Source organism: Physcomitrium patens, chromosome 19 (assembly GCF_059467195.1).
Source record: "Physcomitrium patens ecotype Gransden chromosome 19, ASM5946719v1, whole genome shotgun sequence".
Classification (NCBI taxonomy): Eukaryota; Viridiplantae; Streptophyta; class Bryopsida; order Funariales; family Funariaceae; genus Physcomitrium; species Physcomitrium patens.
In genome coordinates this window covers 7,223,223-7,238,198 of record NC_143428.1, presented here as the reverse complement: position 1 = coordinate 7,238,198, position 14,976 = coordinate 7,223,223, and the positions used below count along the sequence as shown (strand labels likewise).

The window sequence follows — 14,976 nt, the reverse complement described above, 5'->3', positions numbered from 1 at the left end:
ATTATTTTTATTAAAACTTAAAATACATCAGACACAATTTTTATGTATATTTTTTTTATTGGTACACAAGAAGATTATTTAAAAGTATTTAATATATATTATTTTAAGATATTTATTATTTATTTAATAATAAATTAAAGAAATAAAAAATCATGATTTTTAAAAGTAAATATTTTCAAATAATACACAAAAATAAAATATAATTTCTAATTATTTATATAAATCTATTTTTAAAAATTTATAAGATTATTTTATAATTTTAAATCAGTCTATTTAATTAATTAAAAATTTAATCAAAAAATTTCTAGTCTAAAAAATCTTATCAAATTTATAAGTACTTTTATATAAAAAGGTTCACGCATGCACTTAATTGGTTCTAAAAGTGAAAATCAAATACATCATTAATTAACTAATATATATTTTTTTCATTTTAATATATATATATATATATATATATATTTATATATTTATATATATATCTAAAAATTAAGAAAAATAAATAAAATCCTATTCCAAATATTAGTTTAAAATATTTTTATATATTCCTCTTTTTTATCCAACAAATTAGTATAATTTTTAATAATTGGCCTCAAAGATCAAATATTTGTTGATTTAATTTTTTATCACATTTTTATTTTTATTTTTCTTTATCAATGTTTTAATCTTCTAAACATTGCATTAAATATATATATATATATTCTTTTATTTGTAGTTTTCTATACAATATTTGAGTAAATTAAGATGTTTGTTTTATAAAAATATTGAGAAAATAATAAATTCTTGCCACTTAAGCAGAAAAGAGATGTGATTTAAGTGTTTTTAATAAAAATATGAGTATTAAATTTTATTAGATATTTTTACTGTGATTTTTTATTTTTTTTTATCTGGTCTTTACTTTGAAGATATTGCTAAAATAGTCTTAAATGTTAAGAAAAGATGTTTTAAAAAATTATTCAAAACCAAAGCAGTAATAAAAAAAAAAAAAAGGTAAATTTATGATATATATATATATATATATATATATATATATATATAGAAAAACATACACGATTGTTTTGAAGGTTTGTTAGATTTTTTCTTATAATTCCAAATTAATCTAGTACTATGATTTTATCATATTTACATGGAATTTTCTGTGTCAAAATGAGCTTGAAAGTAATATTATATACTATAATCATGCAATAAAGATATTTTTGGGATTTAATATTTTCTTAAAGATTAACATTGTTTTAATTGCATCTCCATCTTTTATTTTTAAGTCTATTTTTATTTATTGTTTTTTTTGGTTTTTAGTAGTTAAAATGATATTTTTCTATTTATTTCTTTAAATAATATTTATTAGTTTTATAAATATTAATAGTGCATTTTAAAATCTAAATTATACCTCTAAAATTTATACAGACCATGTGTTATGTACATATACATGTAATGAAGAAATCTAAATTTGTCTCTTCTTTATGTTTAAGTTAATTCGTGCCAAAGCATTAGAATTCTGTAACATATAAAGTATCTTTAGTAGAATTTTTTGTTATAGCTATTTTTTAAAAATTACCACAATCAGTTAAAACCACAAATTTTAAATTGTTTTTAGCTTATTGAAATTGTTAATTTTACTTCTTGCAAAAGAAATTGATTTTATTTATTATGTTTTTTATTTTATTTTTAGAAGATGGTTTTAAAGACTATTTTAAAGTACTGAAATTATCAATTTAATTTTAGAGATACATGTTTAGAAGAAAAAAATTGCTTCTATATAAAAGAATATAAGTACTAATTTTAAAGTAGTTAATTTTGCAAATCAATATCCAGTAATATTTAACTTATATCCCATTTTTAAAAATTAGTATAATAAACTTTATAAAGATTATTATGTAATAAAATATTTTACCTACCTATACGTGTGCTATATATATATATATATATATATATATATATATATATATATATATATATATATATATATATACACACATTACTTAGATAATTGAAATAGTTTAAACTTGTGAATTATTTTTGTGAACCATTATCTTACCTTTTTAGATAAATAATGGATGTGTAAGCCTCTTTAGATACACCATGTTAATAAAATAACATTATATTAAATCATATAACATTATAAATTTAATAGATTAAATGAACTACTATACAAGATTCAAACAACTTGGACATTTGTTCTCCAAGTCTAAGAATCTTCAAGAAACATCTTCATTGCCTTCTTGTAAACAACAACATATAAAAGCAATACTAAAATAATTCTTAGTCTTCTTAATATCTATCTTGTAATTTAGTCTTACTTTAATTCTGATTCCTTTCTTGTGGGAAAAAAAAAAAAAAAAAAAAAAAAAAAATCTTTATTTTGCTTTATTTTTTTAATTCATCATTACCTGTGTATTAAACCTCTTTGTAATTCTCTGTAGATTTATTTGATAAATTTAGTATTTTTTCCTTTATACTATTGCTAATAATACGTTAATTGATTTTGATATGATATTCAAATAAAAATATATATGTTAAAAAAGTATGAATTTAAACTTTTTTCAACTATTCAATTTTAGTTTTTAAATCTAAAAATATTTTAGTTTCTTATGAAAGTAAATTAAATTATAATTTTTTTTATTTAGCATTTTATTCAATTTATAATTTAAATATTGCATTTCACACCATTCTAATAAATATTTTTCAAATTAATTTTAAAAATACTTAATAACACAAGTATTAAGTATCAAAATCATAATATTAAATTATTACATTATTTATTTGTGATAATGATATGATAGAAAACATCACAACAAATGAATAATATTTTGTGTATATATGTTAAAGCAATAGTTGAATTTCTATATTAAAAAACATGTCCATTTTCAGTGTGTTTTCTTCTAAAAGTATGTTAAGTTTTTTTAAAGACTACAAGTTATAAAGTTATTTCAATTAAGTTTAGATTTGTAATTTCAGACAACACTATTTTTTATTTTATTTTTAATATACATACAAAGTTTAACATAATTTCTTCTTCAATATCTATATCTATATATATATATATATATATATACACACAAACCATTATGAAATTTTTAGGCTAATCATTCCTTATCAAGATTACCAAACTACATTTTAGAATCATTTAACACATATAAATAAATAAATAAGTCCACTAAAACATTTTGATTATATCTATGTTAAGTCATCATAATTCGAGTACAAGTGGATAATTCATCAAAATAAAAACCCATTGAACCCCAGATGGAATTTTCAACAAAATGTTTCAAAATTCAGTGGAAATGTGTGAAAAATGAAGCGTCAACATTGACGGAATCTTTTTCTAATACACCACAACACCTACAACCAAGGGAGCCCGTAACCGCGGATATTGATGGTGAGAGTGTTGGCACTCGGGGCTCTTGCCAACCCAATATCGTGGCCTTGTCGCCGAAACCTTCAGAATTCTGAAGGTTGTGACATCACAATCGAGCAGTCGCATGCTCAGAGTCGATGATAACAGGCAAAATGTTGCGGCTGAAGCAAACGATGGAATGATCTAATTGCCTGGCAACAACACTTGCCTTCGAGATTCAAGTCAGCGCCGTGATCGATCTTTGGTTTGAAGAGGCGCGAGAGCTTTGAAAAAGCATGAGCTGCCACAGCTATGTTGGGTGGAGGTGGAGTGTATCTTCTCTACATGGAGGATTCGGGATGGAAAAGCTAAGGGTGAATCGGAGGCAGAGCAGCTGCAGCAGCAGGGGAGGGCGAGGTGAGCTCGTTGCCGTGAGGGCCATGAAGGGTGAGAGCAGGGAAGAATGTGTGCTGGCGATTGATGTGGGCACCGGGGGTACTAAGGCAGCTCTGGTAAACCAGCTGGGCAGCGTGGTGGCTTCGGCGTTTCATCCTCACCCTCGGCCTGCGCCTTCTTCTCGGTAATGGTTTTTCTTCAACTCGTTACAACCTCCACCTTCAATCTTGTCAAGATATTCGCAATGTCGCCAGATTTTGCTTAATTAGCTGCTGCCTACGGAGTTGTGATGCGTTATTTTGTACATTGTGGATCTATGTCGTTGATTCCTTCTTTGCAGTTGAAGTTATTCCTCGGAGGTGTAACTGGTGTCCGTGTGCAACAGGGGAGGACCAGCAAGTGTTGAGCAGGAAGTAGAGAGCTGGTGGTGGGCTACTACGCATGCTGTGCAGGCTTGCTGGAATAAGGGCAGCGGTGGCGTAGTGCGGGCACTCGCTGTCACGGGGCAAATGCAGAATGTTATCCGCTTGCCCAAGGCATGCGAAATTAACACTTCGCCCATGTGTTGAATAAATGAGTGATTGTCAAATGCATGAGTCAGATATCAAGGGTGACTCGGAAACGCTAACATTTGTTTCGATCATACAGAACTATCTCGCACACTTACTGTCTGTTTCAACTTACTTCACCGTGCAATGGTGCATTTCTTAATGGCATTGTGATGTGAGCGTCTTTGCAGGATGGAAGTCAACCTATTCCAACAGCCATCCTGTATTCTGATGCTCGGGCTGCAGAAGAAGTTGCCGAGGTATTTTCTTGGTAATTTTTCAATCGGTGTGAAGGGCAAAGAGATTTTGGCCAAAGTTTTCGTAGATACGTTGCTTCCTCTGTTCTTGCTTGAACTGAGGTAAAAAACCATTAAAACTCGGATTTTGAAGGTTAATGGGATGGCAGGTGGGCCTGAGTATATTTCATCTATAACTGGGACGCAACAAGGTGCCTCCAGGTAGAGAGTTGTTTCTAAGTGAGATTTATTATTATTATTATTATTATTATTATTATTATACATTAATTTATCCTTCTCTCTTTTTTTGTGTTTTTTTGTATTTTTTCCCCTTTCTTTTCCCATTATGTATTCTTCTGTTGGTATGACTAGAATTTGTTCATTTTATTTCCTTATGATGTGTAAGATCTGTTTGCTTTGTTTAGTTTACTAGCCAAGCTTCGTTGGTTGGACAAGCACGAACTTAGTGCTGCTGAGCAATGCCAAACGCTCTTGTTTGGAGGGTAAATTCTCTCTTAATTCTAGCCAAACTCTTTTTTCCTGAGATATTGGAGACTATTGCTATGAGATATGAAAATGCGAAGGGCCATCTATAAAGTGGTGCTATTGCTTTCGAGTTGTTTACTTTATCTGCCTGTTTAAATCCTTGTAGCTGCTTTTTTCGATCTAGCAGATGATGATCATTCTTTATTTGGTGACAGGCATGACTATGTTGTGTGGAAGCTTTCTGGAGCTTTAGCCACGGACAGCACCACAGCCTCAACCACTGGCCTTTTGGACCTTTCATTTCACGTAAGAAGTGGACATCACTTAAAGCAGTGTGCATTAGAACCACTCTGGAATTCATTGTCTTTAAAATCCACAGCCGTAACACTAAACAATTTGGCATGAGTACCTTTTTTGAATTAACCTTGACAATGTTAGTATGTTTTTATCTGCATTACTGCTGACGGGAACACATTTTACTCGTATAACCTCTATTAGGTGCTTCAGTTTTTCTGGCTTTCCATGGCAAGAGGGCAAATCAAATAGAGTATGAATTGGTTGATTTTGAGGACTTGTTGTTGGAGTGCAGTATGCTGAAGATCTAATTCATTCAGTGGAGTTGGGGCATTGGATGGAGAAACTACCTCCGATTAAGGCTGCTAACATACCTTGCGGTATGTAAATTTAAATTTGCATAAAATGCTCTAATTTTGCCTCCTATTTAAATTGTGCACTTCCACTACAGTGAATCTGTTTTCGCTGCTCACTAATCACTTGGCTTTTGGTTATTGAGGTTCGAGGGACTCTCATTTATCATGCGTAGAGATTTGCTGGAAGTTACTGTTTGGCATGTGAAACAGGAGTTGTCAGTTCAGAAGCAGCTGAAGAACTTGGAGTGGTAAGTTTAAAGGGTGTTCCAGTGCTTCACTGTTGCGGTGACGCAGGTGCGTGCACGCTTGGGTAGGTCTCGATTTACTTTCTTCAGAGCACAGCATGAACGATTCAAAATGAACTTCCATACAATTTGGTCTGGCAAAGGAAGTATTTTGGCAAATAAACTGATGCTTTAGTGTTTTCTGCTTCATGGTACTTACTCGAATAGTAATGTCTTTGTTTTTCATGAGGTCTGCTGATGTCGTGAGATTATTAAAGATCTAATGCTTTCCTCTCGTATTGCAGTGCGGGGGCAGGGAGTCCGGGGAGTTTGTATGCATATATAGGCACTTCTGGGTACATCACTGATCTTTCACCCACTTAGTAGGAAGTCTCCATCTGCATTAATAGATATTTCTTGATTTTCACATTTATTTAGGCCAAGAAATCTGTTGATTCGTATGAATAGGAAGCGATCTCAAAGAGACATGGAGACACCAACGAACTAAATGTATCGCATGGTGGTGTCTGTGATGATGTAGGTGGGTGGCAGGATCATTTCAGGATCAAGTTGATATTGAGGTAGTCTTTCTTTGTCAGTGAACCCCATCCTTAAGTCGATGTATTTTTTCTCATCTTCTTACGAAAGTAACTATTTAAATATAAGTAGTTCCTATGCTGTATGCCAAACTATGTCAGTTGAAATTGGTTGTCTAATTCTTACTCTTTGGATTTAATTTACCGCAGGCTGCAAAACCATCTGGTGTGTTTAGGTTGGGACACCCGGACGAATCATTGGTTTTCAAAACTGGTACTGTTAGGCTCCACTGTCAGTCAGCCTCCGTGCGCCTTAATGCAATTCGCAGATGTAAATTGTAGTGTTCTGCAAGAGGGCTCTCACATCATCAGAGAGTCGCTTTCATGTTCCGCCTCAGATGTTCTCAAGTGCTTGAAAGTATTCATGTGACATAAGCGTTGGTTTTGTAGGATCTATAATGACAGCTGGAGGTAATCTAGCATGGTCCGCTGCAAATATTGGAGGTCCTGGTAAGGTTTGCGTGACTAGAACATAATTCGGTGGTCAATTTTTTATTGATGTCAGCATTCAATCCATTGCTTGCTGGTTTACTGACAGCTAACAAGATTCCTCGACAGGGGGTACAAGCATGGAAGAGATTGATCGTATGGTCAAGTTAGAAGGTGCTGGCTCTGGGGGACTTTTGTATCTACCTTATCTCAATGGTATGACTTATCACCTTGTTGCTTTCTCCTGCCATATTAAGTCCAAGTGATCAGCTTCTGTTCTTCAATTGTCTGGAATGCACGAAGAATTGCACGTAATGGAAGGATTTTAAATATCTTGCAAAATCTGGGTCCAGGGTCGTAATCCACAAATAGATCCGTTTTACAAGCTGATTTAGTCATCTCGTGATAAGAGCAGGAGAGAGGTGCCCGTTTGAGGATGGAAGTGCTCGTGGATGCTTTCTTGGAATTTCAACATCGACCACTAGTGCACATATGTTTCGAGCTGTGAGTCGGCGCATTCCTTCTGTTGATTGATATCTCGGGATGCACTATTTCTGATGCTTTATTGGCGGAGTGCAGTCAAATAGATTCCGAGAGCACCAGTCAAATAGATTCCGAGAGCACCAGTCAAATTTATGAAGCCCATACTTATGTCCTTATCCTGGTACATTGCAGGTTATGGAAGGGGTTGCTTTTGCAATGCGTTCCAGCCGTGATGCTCTGAATGGCGGATCAGCACCAAGCTCTGGTAGTGACAGTCTACTTCGAAATTGCAACTTGTACTATACAGAGATATGGTTTGGAAATAGGGTCTTGCTGTTCCTGGGGGCATTATTAACTATCTTTCAACTGGTTTAATCAATCACTTGCAGGTGTTACTCCACTTCGTTTGGTTGGCGGCGGAGCCAGGTCTACTATACTCTCTTAAATACTTCGCTTTGTCTCCAATTTGTGACTTGCTTTATCTGTCAAATCATGAAGTGTCGAATTTGTTTTAGAGAATGAATTGACATTCTCGTCTTTCTTGTTCGATGCCAGAAACCACTAATCGTAGGATGCTTACAAATTACAGCAAACCTGATATGTGCAGATCTCCAGTGTGGCCTGCCATATTTTCGGGGGTGTTCGGGCAGACGGTTGAGGTGCTCTCAGATGCCCAGGTTTGTAAATATCCCATTTAATAGAACTTCGGTATAGTAGGTTCAAAGTGTAGGTTTTAATGATTTATCATGCAGCCGGATCACTTCAGAAATAGTCTTCCGATTATATTCTAAGCTTCTGTGTAAGGGTTGTTTTGGGCATTGCAGGAGGTAGGCGTGAAGGGAGCTGCCCTACTTGCTGGTCAGTGGCTTGGCTGGCACTCGTCACTCACACCCGAAGGTGAATATATCCGCTGACCTTTGAATCCTCTTTCGTGTATTTGCATACACGATGAAAAGGCAGACAGCGGTTACTCTAGGAAGACTAGTCTAAGACGTTAGTGACTTGGACGCAGGAAATTGGGTGCAGAAACAGCAATCATTTGAACCTTCGCCTGAAGGGGTTGAGTTCTACAATATATTGTACAGCGTCTACTCACAAGCTTATGGAGGAGTGAGAAATGTATGCCAAGAACTATCTGCATTGCGTAACCTGTGAGATATAAGTAATCCTTAAACGTTAACGTCTACTTCACGAGCTACCTTCAAATTTTCAGCTGAATATTTAATCCTGATGCGAGAAGATAGAACAGAATTTTTGTTTGGGACTCGGTCTAGAATTTTGATCATACTTTTAATCTAAAGAGCAGTACTACGTTTAGAAGAGAAACATCTATGCTGACGCAGATGATAGCAGATTATATAAAGCATCTACGTTTAAACGTGGGAGAGAGGCAGGGCAGGAAAAGAATGGCTTCCTGTCGAGTCTACCTCACTTGAAATAGTGACTCAGATTTGCAGCTCCTAATACCTTTTCACTTCGGTCTTCCTATGGAGTAATTCATGGTCCAACTGTTGCACTTTTGATGTTTGTTCTCAACACCCCTAAAAGGCTAATGCTTATTTTTCTCCAAGTTCTCTATTAAGTAATGCAGTGTAATGTTTAACTTTCTGACGGACCGTGAAGCTGTCGTGGCCTTTTGCATGCGAGAGGCTTGACGAGACACTCATCTGGAGCCTTCAGCGATGTACCAAATGTTAATTCATCAAAAGCCTGGGATCGGGTTGATGGTAGTCTCTCTTATGAACTCGTTAAAACAAAAATACGACTTCGAGAATTACTTACCTAATTGGCTTTTATTGCAGAGCAGGAGCTGTAAGAGCAAAAAAAAAGAAAACTACGAACTTGGCTCACGTATGTACTGTTTGGATTGGGCTACAATTTTAAATTAAGATGGTAGTTAGCAATTTCTGATTATTTTATACGGAGGTAATATGGCGCAAGCATGATCGCTGTCTACTCAGGAATAACAGAAAAAAAAAATACTTCGTCCGGATACCTGTAACTTAAGAATGGAGTTTCTCGATAACAGAAGAAAATAGCAAGACTACGGCAGAGCGGGCTTCATGCAATGTGCTTCCAACCATGTCGACCCAACATCTCGAGCATCGATTGTAGGCATTCTCTCACGTAAATCCGTATTTCTGTGACTTCCAGTATTATCAGTTCTTCCACTCTTGATGACAAGAATATCTTCACATACATGGGATTATATTGCAAGTCTGAAGTGTATACTAATGAGCAAGAAATGTGAAGGAATCGGATTGATTGATTCACTTCAGAATCGAGTTTCAGTACCAGGATTTACGAATTGTAGATTCTAAACCAATCTATGGCTCTTCCAACACTCTGTGAGTAATGTTCCACGTTCTCTGGATTTTCCGGTTAATCACAGCCGTTCTGACATCTGTTGTGAGCGTGGCATCATTCACTTGAGAATGAGCTTGTGCTTGGGGTCTGGAGAGAAGCGAACATACCTCTCAAATAGCTGCGTTAAACTTTCTACGTATCGCGCATGGAAATCTTCTATACTTTCGTCTTCTTTTGAAAATAGAGGTTCTCCGAAAACAAGAAGCAGTTCCCTGGGGATACCAAGCAACATTATCAGAACTCGCATTTGAAGCAGGGAAACAAACGCCTTTCATTCTAAACTAAGTGTTGCAGAAGAGATAGTCGAAAGTTGAGTTTGGTGTGAGACAGACAAGAGATAGAGGTGCTTGTTTACTTGGAATAAGGCATCGGCAGATTAAAGTATCCTCGCATGAAGGGGACTCCAATCTTCACATAATTGTTTACCCATTGCCAGAAATCCAAGAGGAATCGAGGATCGTGCTTGAATAACTGCACAGATGAAATTATTTTAAGGGCTTCGAGTGCGCGAGTCCATTGGAATAATCTGAGGACAAACAAGAGTCTGAAGAGAATATAGTCATAATTCAACATAATACCCACTTGATTTTCGTTGAAAGCGTAGACAGGTACTACTCCGGCGCCCTCGTCCATAGCTATCTGAAGGAATCCCCTCCTGACAAATCATGCTTGAACAGAGATAAATATAATATCCACTGTCGGAAATCAGGCAAGCCCAAGTACTATTGCAACAGAAGCAACTAGAAATAGAAGTTTCCGGGCTAAACGTAGTAGGGCAAATTAAGCAAGAAATTACCTCCTCTTGATGTACAACACATCTGCATCGACTTGGGTGCCCAAACATACTTCCCTCACGCCACCCACTGCGATAGTTACCTGCAACGTGAAATCAAACAGGGTTCAAATATGTGAATTGAATAATGATACATTCAAGGTTTCACCGAAAATGAAAGATAATTCAGGACTGTTTGATGAAATGAAATTGAGCATGTGGATGAAGATATTCACATGATCCTTATTCCTGAGCTTGTCAACAATGTTCTCCTTGCTTGCTGGCATAATCCCAATCATGTAGAACCAGTTTCTGGCAAACGGTGCATAGAAAAACCCTCCCGCGGCAGTTTGAAACAAATCACCTACGAAGGCAGGGCAGAAAGATAATCAATCTCATCTTTGAAAAAAGTTCCAGAAACCACAATTCAGCAAAAGAGGAGTTTAAAGCATGATTGGTCAATTGCTTGTACCATGGGTGAGCTTGAGAGGCGCTCTCCAAATCTCATGCAACTGCGAGAACAAGGCATTAGAGTAGAACATACGCCCGTGCGGATGAATTGCGAAGATGTAACCCTTGTCTTGTGGGAGGGGCTCCTTAGGCACAATGATAAACCTGGCACTCGGCAGGTGAACAGCTAAAGCCTCGTACAAGACTCGGACCTTTCGTCGGACAGTCTTGGAATAGTAAGGCGGAACGACAAGAAGCGAAAGCAAGAACCCAACGTAGATTGTCAATCCAGCGTAGCTGCATCGCTGCTGGAGGTAGTAGGGAAGGTACATGAACAGGAGGATGTGGGGAATAGCAGTGAACGGCAGCATGTGGTAAAAGATTAGTACAAGCACGGTGCCGACCGTGGTGGAATGAGGTTTACAGAAGTAGTGAAATTGCGGCACGGAACCTCCATCTCCCTGATTGGATGTGACGCCACTCTTGGATCTATCATCGTTCACAGTTTTGTGTGCTACCTCCAACTCTTGCCTCGCAATTCGTGAAGTATTGTCTAGACTTCCCATGGTACGAGATGATAATCTCTACAAGATCGAGCTGTCTTTTCTCTGAAGCCGGCAATAAACTGTGAACCCACTATTCCCTACTCCTGGATTCTTCTGGATTCTGTAACTGCTTCGTGCTTCTTCATATACCCATTCTAATTCAATCAAGCAATCGTCGATCGCTTCATCTCTTCCTCACTACCGTTACCTGCCTTTAACCAAAAACTCAAGGATTCACAGATCGCAGCACCCAGAACAGCACACGACTAAAACAAGCTGATGAAGCAAATTCTCCCGTAACTGACACTCAAAGCTTAGTGAACAGTCTGCAGCCAAGGTCCTCCCACAATTAAAAAAAAAATCACTACAGTATGATTATATGCGCAAGTTACAGAGAGAATGCAGTGCTGAACTAGAAAGAGCAGACAACGATGAATCAACTTGAGCTGAAGTGGTTACAATCGGGCTTGGTCAGATGGTAGGCCGGCTTCCCACAACGTCAAAGTGTACGACGCTAGTAGTGGTGGTGTTGTCGAACGCAGTGAGTTCCACCAATTTAGTTTTCCTTTTTCGATTGCATCCAACAGGGATCTCGCGAGGTGTCTCGTCGGTAATCGCGCAACTGGCATCCCGCGCTTCAAAGCGGCGGAGGTGCACTTGTCAGATCGACATTTCTCGTGAGGAATTCCATGCCGAGCTTATGAAAGAGCTGCGTGTTACCACTTCGCAACCCCCGTTCGGTAAACTTCCCGTCGTTAACTATATAGTAGAATATATAGTTAATCTATATCTAGCTAGTAAGACAAGAAAATAGACTAAGAGGATTTAATAAAGCCATGTTTAAATGTCTTAAATTACTATTCAACTAACATAATTAAATATTAATCAAAAATTTATTTTTGATTATATTTTCACCATATAGTTGTGTTCTAACACAACATCCACCTCCCTTTACCTGTGCACATCCTTTGATATACTCCAATTGAATCATGTCATAATTGGCTTCACACCATCTCTTTATTTTTTGCATCAATTCCTTTATTATTATTTTCACCATCCATTTTAGTATAATATCTTCTTTAAAAATATTGATATTTTCAGCATGATTCTTCACATTGATTTTTCTATCTTGTCTTTTGAATATCTTTGATCGCTTCCCAACAATAGATATCTTTAACCTTATACCATCCAAATCCTTCAATGAATAAGTGGCATTATCATGGATTGTTACTACTACATATAATCTAAACCACCATTTTAAAAACTTTCACAAAATATTGTCTTAGTTATCCAAATTATTGTCATAAATAAGTATCCAATCACCTTCTTTAATTGCTTTAGGCATCAATTGGTGTTGTTTATTAAACCAAGCCTTGTTTTCTAGCCTAATCTTTTGTAATCTTCTCAATGATAGCTCTACATATTTTAATCTTTGCTCAAGTTGTCAAATTCTAATAGCCAATAAATTTTCTTTTGTCAACCCGTCTTTCCAAAGTAACATACTCCAAGTTGGTATATGTTCTTCAATTAACATAATAGGTTTTTAACCTATCATGAGTTCTACTAGCATATATCCTATTACTAAATTATGTGTTGTTCAATCTCCTTATAATACATAAGGTAGAAGTCAAGGCCATTCTTTTATTCTTTCTTTGCAAGCTTTAACCAAGGCTATTATAATTCACAAGCTTTGTGTGCATCCAATTTTTCACAATCTACAATAATCTTTTCCACACATCTATAACAACAAAAATATCATCTTTAAATACATCTATAACATCTTTAAACAAAAACTTGCAAATTTCTTTTGCAAAATTTGTTCTTAGTGCCTTGCCTTCTTTTTGATTTGATAAATCTATACTAGCCAAAATTAAATCCCTCATTTGCCATACTCTCATCGTCATAATAATCAAATCTACAACTCATTTAAAATAAATAGTCAAAGAATATGTTGGATATAGACCACCTCAATGTGATATATTTGAATACATTTGACAAGTTACACAAGATTCTACAGACAAAGCCTTATCTTGATACATATTCTTCTACCAATATTATTCCTTTAATTTAACAAAAGTAGCCCAAATTCCTCTATGCCCTATCCATAGACTACCATAAAACTCCTTGAGTAGTTTTTATTGATCTTCCTTAGTATCTACTACTTGTTGTGGCATTCCAATGTTTGATTTTGGCCTCTTCCAAAAAAATCCTCCTTATAATATAAACTTCTATGTACTATTTCTAATCTATTTAAATTTTTTAATTGATCAATTAGCATGCTTGGTTAATGTACTCAAATAATGTTCAATATCTAATAACTCTTTTTTATAATTTTTTTCATGAAATGACTTATCTTTCTTATTTAATTGTGAAACTAAATAAAATTTTGTACACACATCATCAATTTCTTCAATCATCTCATCTTTTCTATTATATTTTGCTCAAGATAGCATATTTGCTATCAGATTGTCTTTTCTTGCAGTATGCCTAAATTCCAAATTTAATAACTTGATATAAGAAATCCATCTCAATATTACAATATCTAATATTATACAACTAATAATCATTCAAAGTAAAGGCCAATAATTTGTTTCAATCACAACTATTGTTCCTATTAAATAATCTTTTTGAGCTTTCATAGCTGAAATAATCCTCCATAATTCTCTTTTCACTTGTAAATAAGCACATTAGCAAATACTTAAAACCTTAGCTCCAAATTGGATTACAAATCTATGTCTATTCAATTCATTTTAATCTATAGTCTATCTAATAGCAATTGAATTAATATCCATTATAAAAATCATTAGTCTATTGCACTTATAATCAATTTTTTCTCAATACTAGAGGTATTATCAATAATTTCTTCAATCTTTGTATTATTCTAATATGCTTTTCTCCCAATTTAAATCAATAATCTTTGAATAACAGCTCATACAATGGATCCATTATGTAAGCATAGTGAGGAATCCAAAAATAATAAAATAAATATGCATCCAAAAACCTACATACCTTTGTTGAAGAACTGCAATCTTTTTTTATTCTTCCAATTGCATCAACTTTGGTTGGATTTGGTTTTCTTCCATAAACTTCTCGTCATGAACGATATTATTAACTATTTCATACATAATCTTTTATGACTTCTAATTATAGAATATGAGACAAAGAATCAAATCTTCATCTATGTCATTGACTATCAATGCTCGATAATGTTAGTGTCAGATCTAAGTCAAAAAAGAAATTAATAGACTGAATCTTCTTCATGAAACATGTACTTTGAGTATGCGAATATGAAGACTGAAGTGCGAACATCAATTATATGAAATAGGTACATGTAACCCATACTTTGTTCATTATAGTCTTTGATTTTGTTATCACTTGGTAGTTTATTTATAGTATTTTTTTATAAATATATTTTTTATGATAGTATGATGTCTTATATTAGTCATAGTTCAATGAAATTACT

General features: G+C 34.8%; 2 protein-coding genes and 1 long non-coding RNA gene across 3 annotated transcripts; 1 reads left to right on the top strand and 2 right to left on the bottom strand.

The window, feature by feature from the left end:
* Positions 1-3,437: 3,437 nt before the first annotated feature.
* On the top strand, positions 3,438-8,871 carry LOC112295697 (uncharacterized). The gene is made up of 19 exons (XM_024547556.3): positions 3,438-3,911; positions 4,113-4,263; positions 4,467-4,535; positions 4,666-4,733; positions 4,937-5,014; positions 5,213-5,303; positions 5,587-5,671; positions 5,858-5,957; positions 6,177-6,227; positions 6,413-6,452; positions 6,618-6,681; positions 6,858-6,917; positions 7,026-7,112; positions 7,312-7,400; positions 7,572-7,644; positions 7,769-7,805; positions 7,987-8,056; positions 8,204-8,276; positions 8,392-8,871. The coding sequence occupies exons 1-19, from the start codon at positions 3,628-3,630 to the stop codon at positions 8,532-8,534; spliced, it is 1,713 nt and encodes a 570-aa protein (XP_024403324.1). The 5' UTR covers positions 3,438-3,627; the 3' UTR covers positions 8,535-8,871.
* A 682-nt stretch (positions 8,872-9,553) lies between these two features.
* On the bottom strand, positions 9,554-11,930 carry LOC112295698 (diacylglycerol O-acyltransferase 2). Its single transcript, XM_024547557.3, has 6 exons — positions 10,991-11,930; positions 10,755-10,882; positions 10,543-10,622; positions 10,329-10,401; positions 10,102-10,217; positions 9,554-9,958 (listed from the first exon to the last, which is right to left on the bottom strand). The coding sequence occupies exons 1-6, from the start codon at positions 11,532-11,534 to the stop codon at positions 9,805-9,807; spliced, it is 1,095 nt and encodes a 364-aa protein (XP_024403325.1). The 5' UTR covers positions 11,535-11,930; the 3' UTR covers positions 9,554-9,804.
* Positions 11,704-12,212, bottom strand: LOC149987376 (uncharacterized). The gene is made up of 2 exons (XR_016498577.1): positions 11,973-12,212; positions 11,704-11,839 (listed from the first exon to the last, which is right to left on the bottom strand). It is a non-coding gene; the product is annotated as an uncharacterized LOC149987376 (long non-coding RNA).
* Positions 12,213-14,976: the final 2,764 nt, after the last annotated feature.

What these genes read in the sequence shown, in the direction of transcription:
- LOC112295697 (XM_024547556.3), top strand. Translation starts at nt 3,628, where the DNA reads ATGAGCTGCCACAGCTATGTTGGGTGGAGGTGGAGTGTATCTTCTCTA. An exon ending in GGCTGCTAACATACCTTGCG is followed by an intron (nt 5,672 to 5,857) that starts GTATGTAAATTT and finishes CATGTGAAACAG; the next exon opens with GAGTTGTCAGTTCAGAAGCA. An exon ending in CGGATCAGCACCAAGCTCTG is followed by an intron (nt 7,645 to 7,768) that starts GTAGTGACAGTC and finishes AATCACTTGCAG; the next exon opens with GTGTTACTCCACTTCGTTTG.
- LOC112295698 (XM_024547557.3), bottom strand. Translation starts at nt 11,534, where the DNA reads ATGGGAAGTCTAGACAATACTTCACGAATTGCGAGGCAAGAGTTGGAG. An exon ending in AGCTCAGGAATAAGGATCAT is followed by an intron (nt 10,623 to 10,754) that starts GTGAATATCTTC and finishes TTCACGTTGCAG; the next exon opens with GTAACTATCGCAGTGGGTGG. An exon ending in ACGCTTTCAACGAAAATCAA is followed by an intron (nt 10,218 to 10,328) that starts GTGGGTATTATG and finishes TCATCTGTGCAG; the next exon opens with TTATTCAAGCACGATCCTCG.